This window comes from Pseudonaja textilis, chromosome 1, assembly GCF_049901715.1.
Source record: "Pseudonaja textilis isolate UNSWEBS1 chromosome 1, rPseTex1.2, whole genome shotgun sequence".
Classification (NCBI taxonomy): Eukaryota; Metazoa; Chordata; class Lepidosauria; order Squamata; family Elapidae; genus Pseudonaja; species Pseudonaja textilis.
The window spans coordinates 123244765-123261473 of record NC_141990.1 but is presented as its reverse complement, the minus strand read 5'-3'; the positions used below and the strand labels follow the sequence as shown (position 1 = coordinate 123261473).

Sequence of the window (16709 nt, the reverse complement as noted above, 5' to 3'; positions counted from 1 at the left end):
CAGTACTATTGTTGTAGCCCGTCAGCAGAGCTGGCAGATTCAGACAGTGAGGAGGCTGGGGAATAACATGGGCCAGTCCTGGAGGCTGGGAAAGGCTCTGATGTGTGCTCTGCATCAGAGGCAGAGATGGGGCCAGGGCCGCCTGACAGTTATCAGCTGCCTTTGGAGTCAGGCATCAGTGAGGCAGAAGAACAGATGGAGCCTGCTCCCAGTGTACGCATCTGCCAGAAGAAGGAAACAGCTAAGGAACAAGGGTCGACTTGGGAGTAAAGCCACAGGTAGACAGTCCCATTGGGAATAAAAGAGGAGCAAAAGGGGAGTGGGGTTTTGCAGGAGATAATTAGTTCATTTGGGTGAAGATCTGTTCCTGCATTCTTGCCAAGTATTGTCTGCTACAGTGTGGCATCTGAAAGATATCAGCCTGGCAACTCTCCAAGCCTGATAAAGGTCTGTAATTGTGAAATATCTTGAAAGATTGTTGGTGGGGACTTTGCTGGAGAGGAATTCACTGTAAACTAGATAAAAGGGGTTTATTGGGACAAGGAGTTGGCTTCATGCTGTTGGGGAAGCGTACGTCAGAACAGTTGTATCATCTGCATACTTCATAATATTGTTGGTGGCAACAGCAAACTTAGGACACAGCCCGGAGGAGAACCTGCGCTCAAGGAAATGATGTTATCAATATGAGTCCCAACTTGTACATACTAGGGCCTATCAGTAAGAAAATCAAGAATCCAGTTGCACAAAGGAGTATTAAAGCCTAAAAGCCCAGTTTGTCTACTAGATGCTGAGGAATGATTGTATTAAATGCTGAACTGAAGTCGACAAACAGCATTCACACATAAGTATTTCTTTCCTTTAAGTGCTCCAAGCTCAGATGGAGAACAGAAGAAATAGTATCCTCAGTAGAGTGATTTGGATTGTAATTATCAGCCTCTTAAAACATTTCATAATGATGGATGTAAATGCAACTGGACGGTAATCATTGAGACCCATAATTGTAGACTTTTTTGGCACTAGCAAAATAGTGGCAGTCTTAAACCATGATGGGACCACTTCCTGCTGCAGTGAAAGATTGAAAATATATGTAAGAACACAAAGCAACTCATCTGCGCATTCCCTAAGAACATGCCCAGGGATATTATCTGTGGGCTTGCTGCCTTCCAAATGTTAACTTTCAACAATGTCCTCTGGACAGAAGTAACATCAAAGTTAAGCACTTGCTTGTCAGGATGGGGCCCAGCTTTTCTTGCAGGGGTGCTATTTAATGCTTCGAATCCTCCAAAAAATGTGTTCAGCTCATTTAAAAAGTCTGTGTCGGCTTTATGACACAATGGAGCCACCTTGTAGACTGTAATGGCCTAGATACCTTGCCACATACACCTGGTGTTTGTCGGTCCTGAAAACAGTTCCAAACTTTCTGACAGTGGGCTTGTTTTGCTCTTTTTATGGTGCTTTTCAAATTAGCTCTGGCTGTTCTAAGTGCCAGTATATTGCAGGAATTAAAAGCCACATTCCATGTTTTTAACGTCTTGCAAACCTCATATGTCATCCATATGCCCTCACAGTAATGTCTTTAAGAACGCAGACATCTTCAATGCACTTTTGAATATATGCAGACACAGTGTTGGCATACTCCTCTACATTTATATGACGGTTATCTGTTGCCACTTCTTTAAACATGCCCCAATCTGTGCACTCAAAACAATCTTGTAATGCTTCTATAGCTCTGTCTACCTAAACCCTCACCTCCTTCACTGTTGGTTTCTCTCTGAGTAATAAAGGCTTATATACTGGAATAAGCAGCACTGAGAAATGGTCAGAAGAGCCCAGGTGAGGGTGGGGGATAGCTTTGAATGCATTCTTGATGTTAGAATAAGCAAGATCCAGTGTATGTCCCACTCTGGGTTGCAAAGACCACAAAGCTTTAAAATCAGCTTGATTAAAATCACCCACTACAATAAAAGCACCAATATAAATTGTTTTTCTGCAGTAGAACAAACTTCTTCAGGAAATGGTAGACTTTTGTTGAAAGAGATTTGATAGTTATTTGTCTGGGAAACTGTGATCCAGGATTTCTGTGAAGCTGAATTAGAAGATTTTCACAATTCTAGCATTCTATAATTCCATAATTTAAAATAATGCTACTTTTGCAGCAATGTTCTGATTTCATAAAATCCTTCATTCAATTACTCAGATCAGCCCCATAACAAAAACCATGGAATTGCATGACATCATCAAGATAATTGTTTTACTTTAATCTAAAGAGTCTTCTGATACTTTGAAATGAACAATTAGAGTTATGTTAGTTTTTTAAGAATCTACAACATTCTTGATAACTAAGTATATTGTCCTTGTCAACTGGCTAGCTTATATTGCAACCCAAGTACATGAACATCAGTTTGGGTACCAAATTAATGATAACAAAGCCAAGTGTTTAAAATAATTAATTCTTAGCAACTTAAAAAAATACACTTGATGTTTTGATGCAAGAATCCAGAAATCATCTCACGGTCATTCTGCGTAAAGAAGAAAGTGATTATTTAATAATAGGCCAATCTATTATGGTTCATTTAAAGTTGGTTGTGGCAGATATTTAAGCAGGTTTTAAAAACTCATTTATTTCAGTTTCACCTTTCATGAATTAGATATTTTATATTTGCACTTTTAAAATTAGTGAGTCATAGTTTATTTATATGTGTTTTAACTGCTCTAAACCTCAGATGGTTTGATTTGTTAACAGAACCAAACTTTGGTTTGATTCTTGATAGGCTTCAGGGTACTATATTAAGAAAGCATAATGCAACTTAATTAAAACAGAAAAGGTTGTCTTGAAGATGACATTTCAGTGAAATAACAGATTGAGACAAGATTTCATTTTTAACCTTTCTGTTAATAAACTGGAGATCACACTATCTCAGATTGGGCCCTGAACTATTGTATTGCTAAGAAAATATGTTACAAATTAACTACAATAAAACTAAGGTCTTGGTTTATTTGGAAAATTCAAAATCGTATAACAACACAAAGTAGAGAATTTTACTTATTTAGCATTTTATTTAACCTTGCTCTAACTTGGTAATATCATTGAAAGGCAAAACTTTTGAAAGCAAAATCTACTATGATGGGCTTGCTTCAGTATTTTTACTTAAAAGAAGGAAAAAAATTTCTGCAGCAATAAACATTTTTAATGCCAGAATTGCATCTCATATTTTATATGGAGTTCCGGTTTGGATGACATTTACTAATATCATAGTAGAGCTGCAGGTGAATTTTTAAAGATATTTTATAAGAGACCCAAGCTGTGATCCAAATTCTGTTAATCTTATGGAACCTGGGCAGCGCCCTTTGATAATAAAAGTTTGGTTTAGCACTGTTAAGTTTTGATTACAAGTAATATGTTTCTAAGAACAAGGAAGGATTGCTTCAGGAAATCCTGCATGAATCCTTTGTAGGTTTATGATTTAAACAGGTGACTAAAACTATTAGTCAGATTGGCATTGTTCCTTATTATTTATTCTCTAGGGGTATGTCATCAGCAATTCATAGTATCAGACAAGACTATGGGATAATTCAGTACAGGAATTAATGGACTAAGCCAAAGTATTGTGTTCACCTGCAACATTTGGAATTAATTATAGATACATTTTTCAACTCTCTAAATATTTGAATAGCTTACAATTAAGTAAATACAGAATAGCTTTTTCAAAACCAGGTTAAATGTGTCTATCAAATATGCTATGTAGTAGATATCAAAAACTTTCCACTTCTCAAAGATTTTATCCCAGTAATGGTACTGATCCTGAAACAGTGGGTCATATTTTGTTGTATTGTGAATTTTATAAGATTCTTCAGCAGAATGTTGTCTGCCTTATTTAAAAATCTAAACTAGGAAAGGATACTTTTGGGTATGTAAAAATGTTCTTGCAGATGAAAAGCTTAAGATTACAGTGGCAACTGCCAGATTTTAACCATAAATCAAGGCTTTTAGTAACAAATCAATGAACTCAAGTTTAAGTCTGTTATCATTTTACTTGATTAACTGTTTTATCCACTGTCAAGTTTAAATTATGTTTATGCTTTTGGACCTTTTGATTATTTACAGGTAGGGGTGTGTATGTGTGGCCTCATATTAATAAATAGTATCATCCTTTGTGCGTTATCAATAGAATCACCCTGTGTGCAGAATCAGAATGGTGTGTTAAAAGAAACTAATATTTTTTACCATTAGTTATGGTTAACATGTAAAATGGTACAATTTTCTCTTTCTTCCCTCATCTAGGTTATTGCTATAGTTATGGATATATTTACAGATGTGGATATTTTCAAAGAAATTGTAGAAGCATCCACCAGAGGAATTTCAGTCTATCTTCTGCTAGACGAATCAAACTTCAGCCATTTTCTTAAGATGACAGAGAAACAAGGTTGCCAAGTCCAAAGACTCAGGGTAAGTCTAGAAGTGCAATATTTAATATATTGGGAATTCAAACAAATGAATGAAAAATTTACTTTATCTTGCTTTATAATGTACAGTTTACTAGAATGTTAAAGATGCATATTTCATGTTTATACTGTAATTACAAACTCCAGCTCAAAACACTAATGAAGTAGTTTCATTTGTTTTGTTTCTAAACCAGTAAACATTTTCTTCTCCCATCTTTTCTTTCTTCCGCTCTCAGTCCAATTTCCTCACTTATTTTCAGCTAAACAATGTGCTTTAATGTACTGTTTGGTAGACTGTGAACTGTTTTCAGTCTGCAAAGAATGCCTTAGTGCATGTGGCAGTACGTGCGTAGCACCTTTCTGCAATACTGTAAAACATGGCATCTTTCGATACCACATACTTGTGGATAGGTGCTATGTTTCATTCCTGCACACTCATGCAAGATTGAATCTGAAGCATTGGACAGCCTAAAATTTTGAATGAAAGTTTGCTTACTGAAACAATTGCAAGTCTTTTTTTGCCCACTTTGATATAGTACAAATTATGTACTAGAAAACAATGAAAAACCTAAGCCATGTAACCAGAAGAAGGAGAGGGGGACATAATGGGAACAAGGCTTATTAACAGCTACCATGGGACTAAGACTTCTGGAGAAGATGATTCAATATGATTTTCTTTCTTAAAAAAAAAAAAAAACGCTTAAACAGTTCCTTTACAAAATGCTTTCCAATTAAGCTGATGAATCTGACAATTCAAATATTTAGGCAAGTAATAACATGCTAGCTTTAACTGTGCACTAGTTGCTTAATAATGAATGCTTCATGCAAAGATAATGAAGTTTCATACATGAGATGTTTTATTACATTATGGATTATATTGTTGAGATGATTGCTACTGGAAATTGTGTGCTGTTATTAATTTCTAGCATTTTCCCAGCGACAAGATTACAGTCTGATCCTATGTACCACTAGAAAGGAAGAGTAATACTGTGAATAATAATGCTGCTATTATTACTGTAGTAATAACTATATTTGCATTTCAAAAATAAATTTTATTGATGTCAGTGAGATTCTATAGGGTACCAATGTTAATATTTTGCACTTTCAGTTACAGCTTATTTTATGCAACCTAAAGTTGATAACACACATCTTGCATTATGTAATTAAATTATTTAATAGCAGAATCTACAAAACATTCCAAAAGGAAATATTCCAGTTCATGTTACATATTGAATGTGTAGTGGTCTCAATTGTTATTTTCCCAAAGTATGGTGAGAAGATGATTAAAAGTGAATACAGAAAATAATTTATTTTCTACTTTGGAGTATTCCTTCTGTGGACAGGTAGTCACACATGTGAGAGTGATAGCTGAACAAACCTGTCAGATTATGGATTTTTTTAAAGTCCATATACTGAGATTTAAATTCTTCTTCTACTATGAGCTCTTCCATTGTTTATACACTATTGCAAGTCAGTTTTCTTGCTTTGCTATGCAAAGTAGAGTTTTCACTGGCTGATGGAAATCTTTAATGAAATGCCCAGAAAGTTATGAAATCAACTTCCTGAGAAGGTGTAGGTTTGTTTTTTTCTGAACTGCCATTTGGAAGGGTCAAAAATACATTTCTCCCACAAAACATACAATTAGTTTTGTTGTTTGGCTTTTGTTGCCTTTGTTGTGGATCATTTTTATACTATTATGGCTATTTTTATTCAAGGTATCACAAAAGAGCTTAAGAACTATTAAAATAAATTATAACCAATACCAAAAATGCACTAAAAGGACCAACGATGTCTGAAAACCTTCACAAAATAGTTGTAGCTGGAATATATATGCTAGCTTCATATGTGTGAATTGTCCAATAGTCAAAGGATTACACCACACTGCCTTAGTGGGTCAGAATTAGTAGAGAAATAGGAACAGTAATAAAATGTCTTTTCTATGGGGTACCATTGTGGTGGCTTTATCATCATATATGGGGAAGGAGTGGCAGAAACCAATATTTTTATGGAATGGTAAACAAAAACATCCATTGGTGATGCCATTCTACAGCCATTGCATTCTAGGATATCCAGAGGACAAACAACCATGTGTTGGCCATTGAATCTGTGATGCTAGATCTTAATGGAGGCTGCAACTGAGATCGGCATGTTTGATTTCTGAGTTTCCAGAATGCAATCCAAATTTTGATGGGAGACAGTTTCCTTGGAGTCCTCTGTGGCTGTTCAAGGGTTATTAAGTCAGTCCACCCTAGGCACTTGGTGGACCCAGATCAGTTTTAGAGAGAACTTGGAGTTGGTCCTGAGGCTCTACTTCATGACTTGACTGATTCCTGCTAGGAAAGAACAGGTGATGGCAGCCTTGGATTGAATGCTTCTGTACAGATACTGGGCTTGTGTGGATTCTACAGGGCTCTGTGGTTTTTGAAAGAAGTCCTAGAGATAAAATAGCACAAAGTGTTCCTGGAGGAAAACAAAAAGTAAATTCAACCAAACACACATAGGAGTCTTTATTAAGGAGTACTTTGTGGCAATAAAAGCAGCAGCATGTACTTATATTTCCATTCTTACTGCACTTGCAGATCATTGAGTGGTAGCCTTCTTTAAAGTGACTTGATCCCTCTTAGGTAAAGGAGAGCCAAGGCAATCTTTGCAATGTCACTATGAGAATTAAACTGTTAGATAAAGTGACTCAGAGTTGGTTTCTGACTGTTCAGATCCCATGGAGTTGCCTGAGATATGAACTTGCTTGGTTAGCTGGGAAGAGATCCAGACTGTCAGTTCTTGGGAGAGAGAACTTGGCATCTCGGAGTTCTGCCATCTGTGTTCTAGGTTCCTCTAGGTTGACTAGGCCTCCCAGAAGATGACATGCATGTAGGTAGATGCATGTGGTAGGGTCTAAGTGAGGTTGAACTAACATCTCCTCAATTATGGAGTACTACAAGGCTCGATGCTCTTATTTTGTGTTTCACATTTACATGAAACCACTACATGAGGTCATCTGTTAGTTTGGGTTCAAGTATCAACATGAAACCAAATTATGCATCTTGGTCCTGGGCTACCCAAGTGATGCTATATAAGTCTTGCCCCCATGCCTGAAGGCTATGCAGGTCAGGACCCTGGAGGACCCTGAAGGAGACAGATTACTGTATTTTTCACTCCATAAAATGCACTTTGTTTTCCCTCAAAGTGGGTGGAAATGTCTATGTGTCTTATAGAGCAAATATTGCATTACAGACTGAGCCGCGGCAGTGGGGTCCTTTTACAGTGTCAAACCCTCTCTGGGGGTTTGCCATACCTGTGGGGAGGGGGTTGGTGAAGTGGCAGCAACAGGCAGCAGTGGCAAATGGCAGCAGCAATCCCTGCCGCCTGGAACAGCTGATTGGCTGTATTCCGGGGGTTGATCCAACCTCTGATCAGCTGCTTGGCAGCGAAGGCTCCAGCATTTCCTGAAGGAGGCAACAGACATGGAGGAGGCAGCAAAGGCAGCTTTTCCAGTTGTCCAGCCCGCTGATCAGCAGGGCTATGGGAGACCGGGATCCAGCCATCACTCAGTTGGCCAGTGGTGGTCGCAACAGAGTGGATCCTGATGAGCCACGTGCTGGGGCTGCATTAACGTGCTGAAGCTGACCAGGCTGTTTGCTGTTGGCTGCAAGGGTGGCAGAGGCAGATTTTTTTTCTTGTTTTCCTCCTCTAAACCTAGGTGTGTCTTATGATCAGGAACTTCTTATGGTATTTAGATTTTTTCAGTCAGGTTTCAAGCTGGATTATAATACGGAGAGGGCATCGTACTTATGGTTGACCTATGGATGGCCTTGGAATGGAGATCATTTGTATCTTTATATACATCTTTATAGAACGAGCATCATTCTTCAAAGATGGAAAATTAAATAAAAAGTTAGGGTTAGAAGGAATCACAGTTGATCTATGCCAACAGCATTACTGTGTAATGCCGTGGCTGCTAGATGTCTCATATGTCTGAAAGACAATATATGGAAGCCACTTTCTACATGCACATACCGCTGGCTAAATGAATACTAAAATAATTTATGCATGTAATAAGATCTTAAAAGAATCTGTATTCCTAAATTCGCTCACTAGATGATACGTTTTATGGAACTCATTTAAAGATGATTCAGGGAAAGACAATACATATCTAAGTGTGTGGTGTATAATGTACTCTTAAAATGCAATGTTATGCAAACCTGCTTAGTATTAAGCCTCTAGGGAGTTACTTCTAAGTAAATACACTTTGCATTGGGGTGCAGCTTCAGTAATACAACATTCTAGTTTTTTATGTTATGTTTTACCTTCTTTTGCAGAACATGAGAGTACGTACTGTAAAAGGACAAGATTATTTCTCCAAGTCAGGAGCAAAATTTCATGGAAAAATGGAGCAAAAGTTTCTTCTTGTTGACTGTAAGAAAGTTATGTATGGTACTTATAGGTAAGAATTCATAGTTATTTGCTTTCAGTATAAATGAAAATATTATATTTCTTTCTGCTATTCTGTTTGAGAATAATACAACTTCTGCAGTTAAAAGTTACCCAAACTATAGTGCAGCACAAGGGTCTTCAAACTTAGCAAGTTTAAGACTTGTGGACTTCAACTTCCAGAATTCCTGAGCTAACATGAGGAATTCTGGGAATTGAAGTCCACAAGTCTTAAAGCTGTCAAGTTTGAAGACCCCTAATGTAGCATGTTGAGGACAAGGGCAGGATTTATTTAGGAAGTAGATTTCAAAGCTTAAAGCTATAATGAGTGAACCATTGGCTTTTCTTGAGGGGAAGGAAGTCAGATTGTGAGATCCTTGGTGCTCTCTGAGCTGGGTTGTTTTCTTGCAGATGTTTCATTACCCAACAAGTACCATCAGCGCTATAAGGGAATGGAGGTTGCCCTCTGTTCATATACAGATGGCTTGCCCTGTCAGTGTTGGTAGGAGTGTTCCACAACCTTCTAGCACTGATGATTTTACCTAGTTGAGTAATGAAATGCAAGAAAACAACCAAGCTCAGAAAGCACCAAGGACTCCACAGTTCAACCCTGAGCTACAAATATTCTCTTTATTGGAGATCAGGTTGATGAAATTAGCATTGCAGTGTCGTAATGCAGACCCTACCTTTTTTAACCCTCTCACCCCAATCCAGTAGTTTCATCCATAACATCCATCACATATCCCCATTCTGTCTTTAAGAGGCAGGGCAGTGGGGAGAGAGACGGAAGAATTAAAAACACTGGAATCTGACATGATTTCGAACCGTATTTCAATTTTTTATACAGTTATGAAGTTTAGTGTATATTTTAGGGCAAGTAGTCTTTTCGCCAACGTAATATCTCTGTTTAATAGGTGATAATTCATAGATAGTAAATGATGAAAATTAATACATGTGAATCTAATTAACAGGCATTGTTTAGAAAGTTCAGAGTGGCTGTCCTGGGATATTCTACTCTCCAGTGGCAGAACTGATCGAGTGCATTATCTATTTTTTTTAACGGTTGCTCAGCATTGGATGACTGCATCTTGTTTGTTTAATCCTATACTTGTCATCTGGAGCTATTTGGAAGAAGGAAGTTCATATACATAAGGAGCAAACTAGAGATGGTACCTTTGAGTTGTCTTTGACCTCTGGCAACTGCTTGGACATGTTCCTGCAGTTATTTTAGCAACATTTTCAGAGGAGGTTTGCCATTGTCTTATTCCTAGAGAGAGAGAGGAAAGGCCCAAAGTCAGCCAGCCAGGGTGGGAGTGTGTGTTTTCACTTATAGTCCAGTCTTTAGAGTGATTCCCAGGAGATTGCACAGATTAATCAAAATAAAAACTGTGCCTTCCCCCTCAGGATCCTAGTCTAATGAGAAAAAGGAATAAAAAAGATAAAAGAAAAACAGTAAAAAACAAAAACCCAGACCTTTCTGTTATTGAATTCCATTGTTCCATGTCCCACATTCTGAAACGGAACTGTCTATGTAATATTGTTCCAGGTATTTTAAGAGTGCTTTTATATCCTTTGCCATGTCTTCGCTCAAGGCCAAAGACACACTTATTCCATCTATAATGCAGCTCAAAGGAATTTGTTACCTTTGTACTGCCATACAAGGATCTTTTGATAATACTTTGTGAAAATACGAACAATTAAAATATTAAGTTTATGTCAATGTTATATAATTATGCATTATATCAATACCCCCAAGTTTAGATTGGTACCAACACTGCTTGCCTTTTCAAAAGCATTGAAGATCTGGATATATTCCTGAGTATGAGGGTTGTGAAGTTGTTGTTTGATTTGTTATAGATTGTGTTTTGTTTTTTACCTTATTAGTCATTAGATATATTTTAGCTTGTATAATCTTCATGTATTTTCATATGTTGTTAATCACCCCGAGTGTCTGTGTAGAGATGAGCCATGCAAATCAAACAGGCAAGCAAACAAAGCTAATACATTGCATTATTTTTCAGATCTGTCATTCTTAATTTGCTGCTGTTTTTGAAACATTTCTACATGGCAGAGACACAGAGCATCTGTGGGGGAATTTAAAAGTCAATATAGCCGTAACAGAGATGTGATCTTAACCTTATCCTTCCTGTATTTATGGGGCACACGTGTACAAAGTGATACGGCTTCAGTTTCTCTGTCATGACTCTCATCTTGACTTTTATGACCTCCCCATGTTGTTGCAGAGAAGAGAAGTGAACAAGATTTCTTCAAGTTTTTTCCCCATATTTGGCTAGATGTACTCTAACAAAATGCCAATGTTTAACAAATAATAGCTTCCTTTTGGGAAATATAATTGAGGTTTTGATGATAACTATAAATATCTATCCCATGAACTCTTTATAGTTCTTTAGAGTATGTGAAATATGTTATCTCTGAATAACCATTATATCCATTGTACATTCCAAGTTTTTATCAACATTATTTTTTCATATTAACATCTTAACTATATTTTAGCCTCTTGTTTTATCCGGAATATCTTTTTCTTGGGGAGATTTTCAGATTGCTGTTTTGGGTTCTTTCATAACTTTCCTTTGGAGATTTTAACCTCTGAATGTAGTAGTTACAAAACAAAACCCTGTCACAGATATATCACATTTTATCTATTCCTGATTTAAATGGTTAATTATCTTCTTCTTTTTAACTTCCAGCTTTATGTGGTCGTTTGAAAAAGCCAATCTCAGTATGGTCCAGATAATCACAGGACAGCTTGTTGAATCATTTGATGAAGAATTTAGGACACTATATGCCCGTTCTTCTGTTCCCAGTTCATTTGCTCCAGAATTAGTTAGAATCAATAGCTGCCGAGCACTCTGGGAAAATGAAGCCTACCAGCACTCACGTTCTTCCTTAGCTTCCATTTCTAGTCAGCGTAACCTTTCCGGGTGGCAAGACAAAATTCATCATTTAGATCCCACCATTCTGAAGACACGAGGTACTGCTAGGTATGGAATAAATGAAAATGACCAGTTCAATCCTAGAAATCATCTACTTCACAAACCCCAATTTGCTCCAGGTTTCCATATGCAGAATAGAATACAGCAATACCAGCCCAATGAAGTAAATGAACATTGGAAAAGGCACAGTTATGCAGGGGAGAAGCCAGAAAGGACTCCTTATTTGATGCTCAGTAGAACAACTAATCGTGCAAATAATCCATCAAATCTTTGGAAAGTACCCTCCGATAGTCTCAGTATTGTATCTTCATTGCACGGGAGCCATACCAATCACAAGGTGCCTCAACAGAGCTTAGCTGACCGATTTCCACCGCCAAAGCTCAATATTGCAGACAGGAACTCAGCTGTACGAAGATCTTTCAACGGCACTGACAACCATATCCGTTTTCTTCAGCAGAGAATGCCAACTCTTGAGCGCACCACAAAATCTTTTCTACGTAACTGGCGCATTGAATCATATTTAAATGATCAGTCAGATTTCCCGGCGGATTCAAATGGTTCAGGGTTAGGAGATAGGGCTGAGAGTTATGATGCAGCAGATAATATCAAAGCCCATGCCCTTTATGCCCATTCGCGGCTTCGCTCCTCGTTTGTTTTCAAGCCCACATTGCCAGAACAGAAAGAAGTAAACAGCTGTACAAGTTCTTCCAATTCAACCATAATTGGTTCAGAGGGTAGCGAAACACCTAAAGCGACCCCCAATCATATCCTTAAACAGAAAGATGAAACTGGTGGCACTAAGGCTGAACCAAGCCCTAACGTCCCACTGGAGCCTGGTATAGTAAAAAATCATACCTTGCAGATTTCAGAAGATATAAAACCAAGTGTAGCACTACCTGTTGCTAAGGAGAAACCTCCTTATATGTATTCATCTCTAAACAGAAGCAAGCCAGGAGAATTTCGAAAAAACCATCAAAATGAAAATATATTGAAACGGCGAAGTTTTCCTATTTTTGATCATTCAAATTCTATTATGGATCATGGTGACAGCAAAGAGGCATCCAGTTATATCTACAGTACATTGAATAGGAATAGATTTAAGCATCCAAAGCCACCTCTAGAAGATAGCTGTAAAAACTCGAAAAGCATGCACAGTGTGGCAAATCATGTGTCAGATGAGGATAAAAACCATGAAGTCGAACCAAAAGAGTCACCTACTTCCAAGGCTGTTTCTGTAGCTGGGTTAGCTGAATCTAGCAAAGAAGAGCCTAATAAAGATGCCTCGTCAAAGAAAGAAAACAAGAATTCCCCAAATTTCTTGAAAAAGGGTTCACAGAAACTCAGGTCTTTGTTGAATCTTACACCAGAAAAGAAAGAAACTTTGTCCAAAAACAAAACTCCTGCTTTTTATAGAATGTGTAGCAGTTCTGACACTTTGACATCAGAATCTGACGAAAATCAAAAACCCAAAACCTCTGAAACGAAGACAGATTGTTCTCCAAGAAGGAAAAGAACCTCCTCCTCAAATTCACAAGGGAGCCTACATAAGAGTAAAGAAGATATTGCCATCAAGCCTAAATCACCCAAATCTCCTAAGCCTCCCAAGTCTCCCAAGGCCCCCAAGTCCCCCAGACCTCCAAAAGCTCCATCCGATGAAAATGCTAAAAGAGGTCCTACCGCGAAACCCTTGGAAAGCATGCTGCTAGAAGTACCTCCTGGCAACCCATCCGCCCCCAGATTTAACACAGAACAAATTCAGTACCAAGATCTCAGAGAGTTGCATGCCAACGCAAACCGTGAGCGAGTAGCGCAGCCTGCTCCTCAAGCAATCCCCCCGCAAAGGATGGGTGGCCCAAGCTCTCATCTGCCCAGCCCAAAGCCTCACGAGGAGTTAATAAGTCCTCGCTTCACTGAAAGGCGGGTTTACAGTCGCTTTGAACCATTCTGCAAAATAGAAAACTCAGCTCATCCAATGAGCAACACAACCAAAGTCAGCGGTCATTTGCCAGAGGGAAATAGCAAGACCACCCATAATAATTATGTAAGGAGCAATCAGGTGCTTACTTACAATCCTGGTTTATACCACCCACTACATCCAAACGAAAACAAATTTCGAGGAATTATGCAAAAGTTTGGGAATTTTTTGTATAAAAACAAGTGAAACCTGGGTAGGGGGGTCTTTTAAAAACCTTTCAGTGTTGTAAATATCTAACAAATTAGATTGATGGGCAGCTTTCATAAAGCTTAATGGTATAGTTATTGCAGAACACTGCTGTATATGTGTATAATAATCATTCCAAAACATTGGCTGGATGGAAGTTTTGGAATTGGATTTTTATGTATTTGTACATTAAATTTGAGGTTTGCTCAAATTCACTTTGATGCTTCATATTTTAAAAATAATAATAAAAATATGACACAAGCCAAAGAAAACATTTGAACAGTCACAAAAAGATTTCAACATTATTTCTCCCTTTTTCATAATAAATCCTCATCACACAGTCTACCTGCTTTTTTAGCTTTTCCTTGTCTAGGGAAATATGTAACATTGTACATAATATTTTTTTACTGGAAGTACAGAATTATTCTCTATTTAGCTCCAATTTTCATTAGCAACCACATGTACATCATGTGCAAACTCGCCAATTAATGGGTTAGTTTTATGTATGAGTCAAGTCACCTTTCCCACAAATTGTTAAAAATATGCCTTAATATTTTATGTAAATACTGCTGGGTTGGGTGCTCAGGAAATTGTCACGGGCTTGCCATTTTATCTCTTCTTGCATGTATATTTCCTCTTTCCTGATTTTCTCTAACCATACTTGCCATTTTGGGAACTAATAACTTCTAATGTCTTATAACATGGCTTGCAAGTTTCAAGCAAGTTCAGCACAATTTGTCATTTTACAGATCACCTAAGTAGTGTTAGGGAAAATAGGAAGTTAGGGAAGAAATCTATATGCAAAGAGGAGGTAGCTTCCAACTCATTTCCAAACAAAATTCTTAGGCCTAGACAATTGTTTTATTAAATCTGAATATGGTGCAAAATATTTAATTATTCTCATTGCCTTTTCAGTATTTACGTTTTTTATCTTCTACAACCCCACAGTCATAAGACACACATGCCACTTGTAATGGGTGACCCAAGATCTCTGTCTTCTGAATGAACTAGTCATGCTGTTGCTGCTATCAGATTCTTGAAAAGTCCTGCTTTTAGAAAGTCTCACAAGCATAGAGTTTTTTCTGCTTCTATAATGACACCATTTTATGATTACTGGGTCTTGCAAAAAATACTGTGTTTTAGAAAATGGATCTTAATTTAAAGCATGTGAGTCTTCTAGGGATATAAGGCAAGCCAGGATGCTGGATGCTTTGGCAACATAAGCAGGCAAGGGGTTGTTTTTACCATAAAAATCTCAACTCCCCTGAGGTTTTTATATGTGTCTGTGTCCATGATTGTGAATGTCAAGTTCAGAATCTGAGTAAATCTTACATTTGTAGATCTGCAATCTTTGCAGATGGATGATTTATTGCAAAGGTCCTCTGATGAGTTAGTTGAAACACAAAAAAACCCCTTTAATTTCTAAAATGACCTGTTGCACTTTTGCATTGAGACATTAAATACGGGGTCTTCCAATACCTCAGAGCTTAAACATTAACATTAAAATATTTTGTAATTGAAGTATTTTAATCCAATACTATGTCAGTATTGATACAGTTCCTTTGAAGTTCTAAAGCACATGAGAGAAAAACCATCATATAAGTTCCTGATAAAAAGCCACATTTTTCTTAATAAATGTTTTGCTGCCAGCCATTCCCTTGTTAATCTTATAGACCAGTGTCCCACACAAGTGCATTATATTCAAAACTGCCCTACTATATTTTATGCTAATTTAAAAATTGTTTTCCTTTTCATTGTATAATGATTCAAATGCCAGAAGAGACTTTTCTGTTTCTAAAACAAACAAACAAAAAAAACCAGATTGCATTATTTGGGATACCATTACAATGTATCATTTTAGTGGGCATGCAGTAAAGCTGCTAAAGAATCACAAATGAAATCCCGAGAAATGGAAGTGAAAATGCTTCATTACCTTCTTTAAACAAATGAATTCAAAAAACAGAAATCAAATTACAGCTGTTTTGTGATGGGAAGAGGAAGATGCATGGGTGCAACGCTCCTTATCCTAGATCTTTTGGCAGCTTTTTGATCATAATACTTCCCTGCAAGAGTTAGGAGTTGGGGAACATCCTTACACTGGTTTTGCTCCTACCTGAATGATCAGGTCAAGATAATGGTTGAGAGGGCACTTTATTATGCAGTGCCCAATAGCTCAGGCCTCCATGCTATCCTGATTAACATCTACATAAAAAAATATTGATTTTATTTATATCCTCCATTATTTTTATTTATAATAAAATATATGCTATAATAATAAGGCAACAAGCACATCTAATAACTATTTCTTCCTCCTATTTTCCTCACAACCACCCTGTGAGGTGAGTTAGGCTGAGAGAGGGACTGGCTCAAAGACAGCTAGCCAACTTTCATGGTTAAGGCTGGAGTTGGATGTCACAATCTGCTTTCTAGACTGATTCCTTAACCACTAAATCAAACTGGCTCTTTTAACTTGCTCTGCATGGGATCACAGACCACATGGAAATTTCAGCTGGTCCAGAATACAGTAGAACCTGTAGAATCTGCTTAGGTTTCCCAATGGTGCACTTCAAGGTACTGGTTTCAGCCATTTAAAAAAAAACTTCACAATATCTTGGAGATCACCTTTTTCCCAATACTTTTTGGGCTTCCTTTTCACCTACCATGAGTTACGGAGGCCTGAATGTCAGCACTCTCTAGCAGCTCCTCACCTTTGGAATAGC

General features: G+C 37.5%; 1 protein-coding gene across 1 annotated transcript in view; it reads left to right on the top strand.

Annotated features, from left to right (window-relative positions):
• Positions 1-14330, top strand: part of SACK1B (scaffolding CK1 anchoring protein B) — a 36226-nt gene extending 21896 nt beyond the window's left edge. Inside the window, exons 3-5 of the mRNA XM_026695190.2 lie at positions 4283-4447; positions 8763-8887; positions 11583-14330. Coding sequence (XP_026550975.2) covers positions 4283-4447; positions 8763-8887; positions 11583-13989 — 2697 coding nt within the window. The 3' untranslated portion in view covers positions 13990-14330. The remainder of the gene's footprint in view (positions 1-4282; positions 4448-8762; positions 8888-11582) is intronic.
• The last annotated feature ends 2379 nt before the right edge of the window (positions 14331-16709 follow it).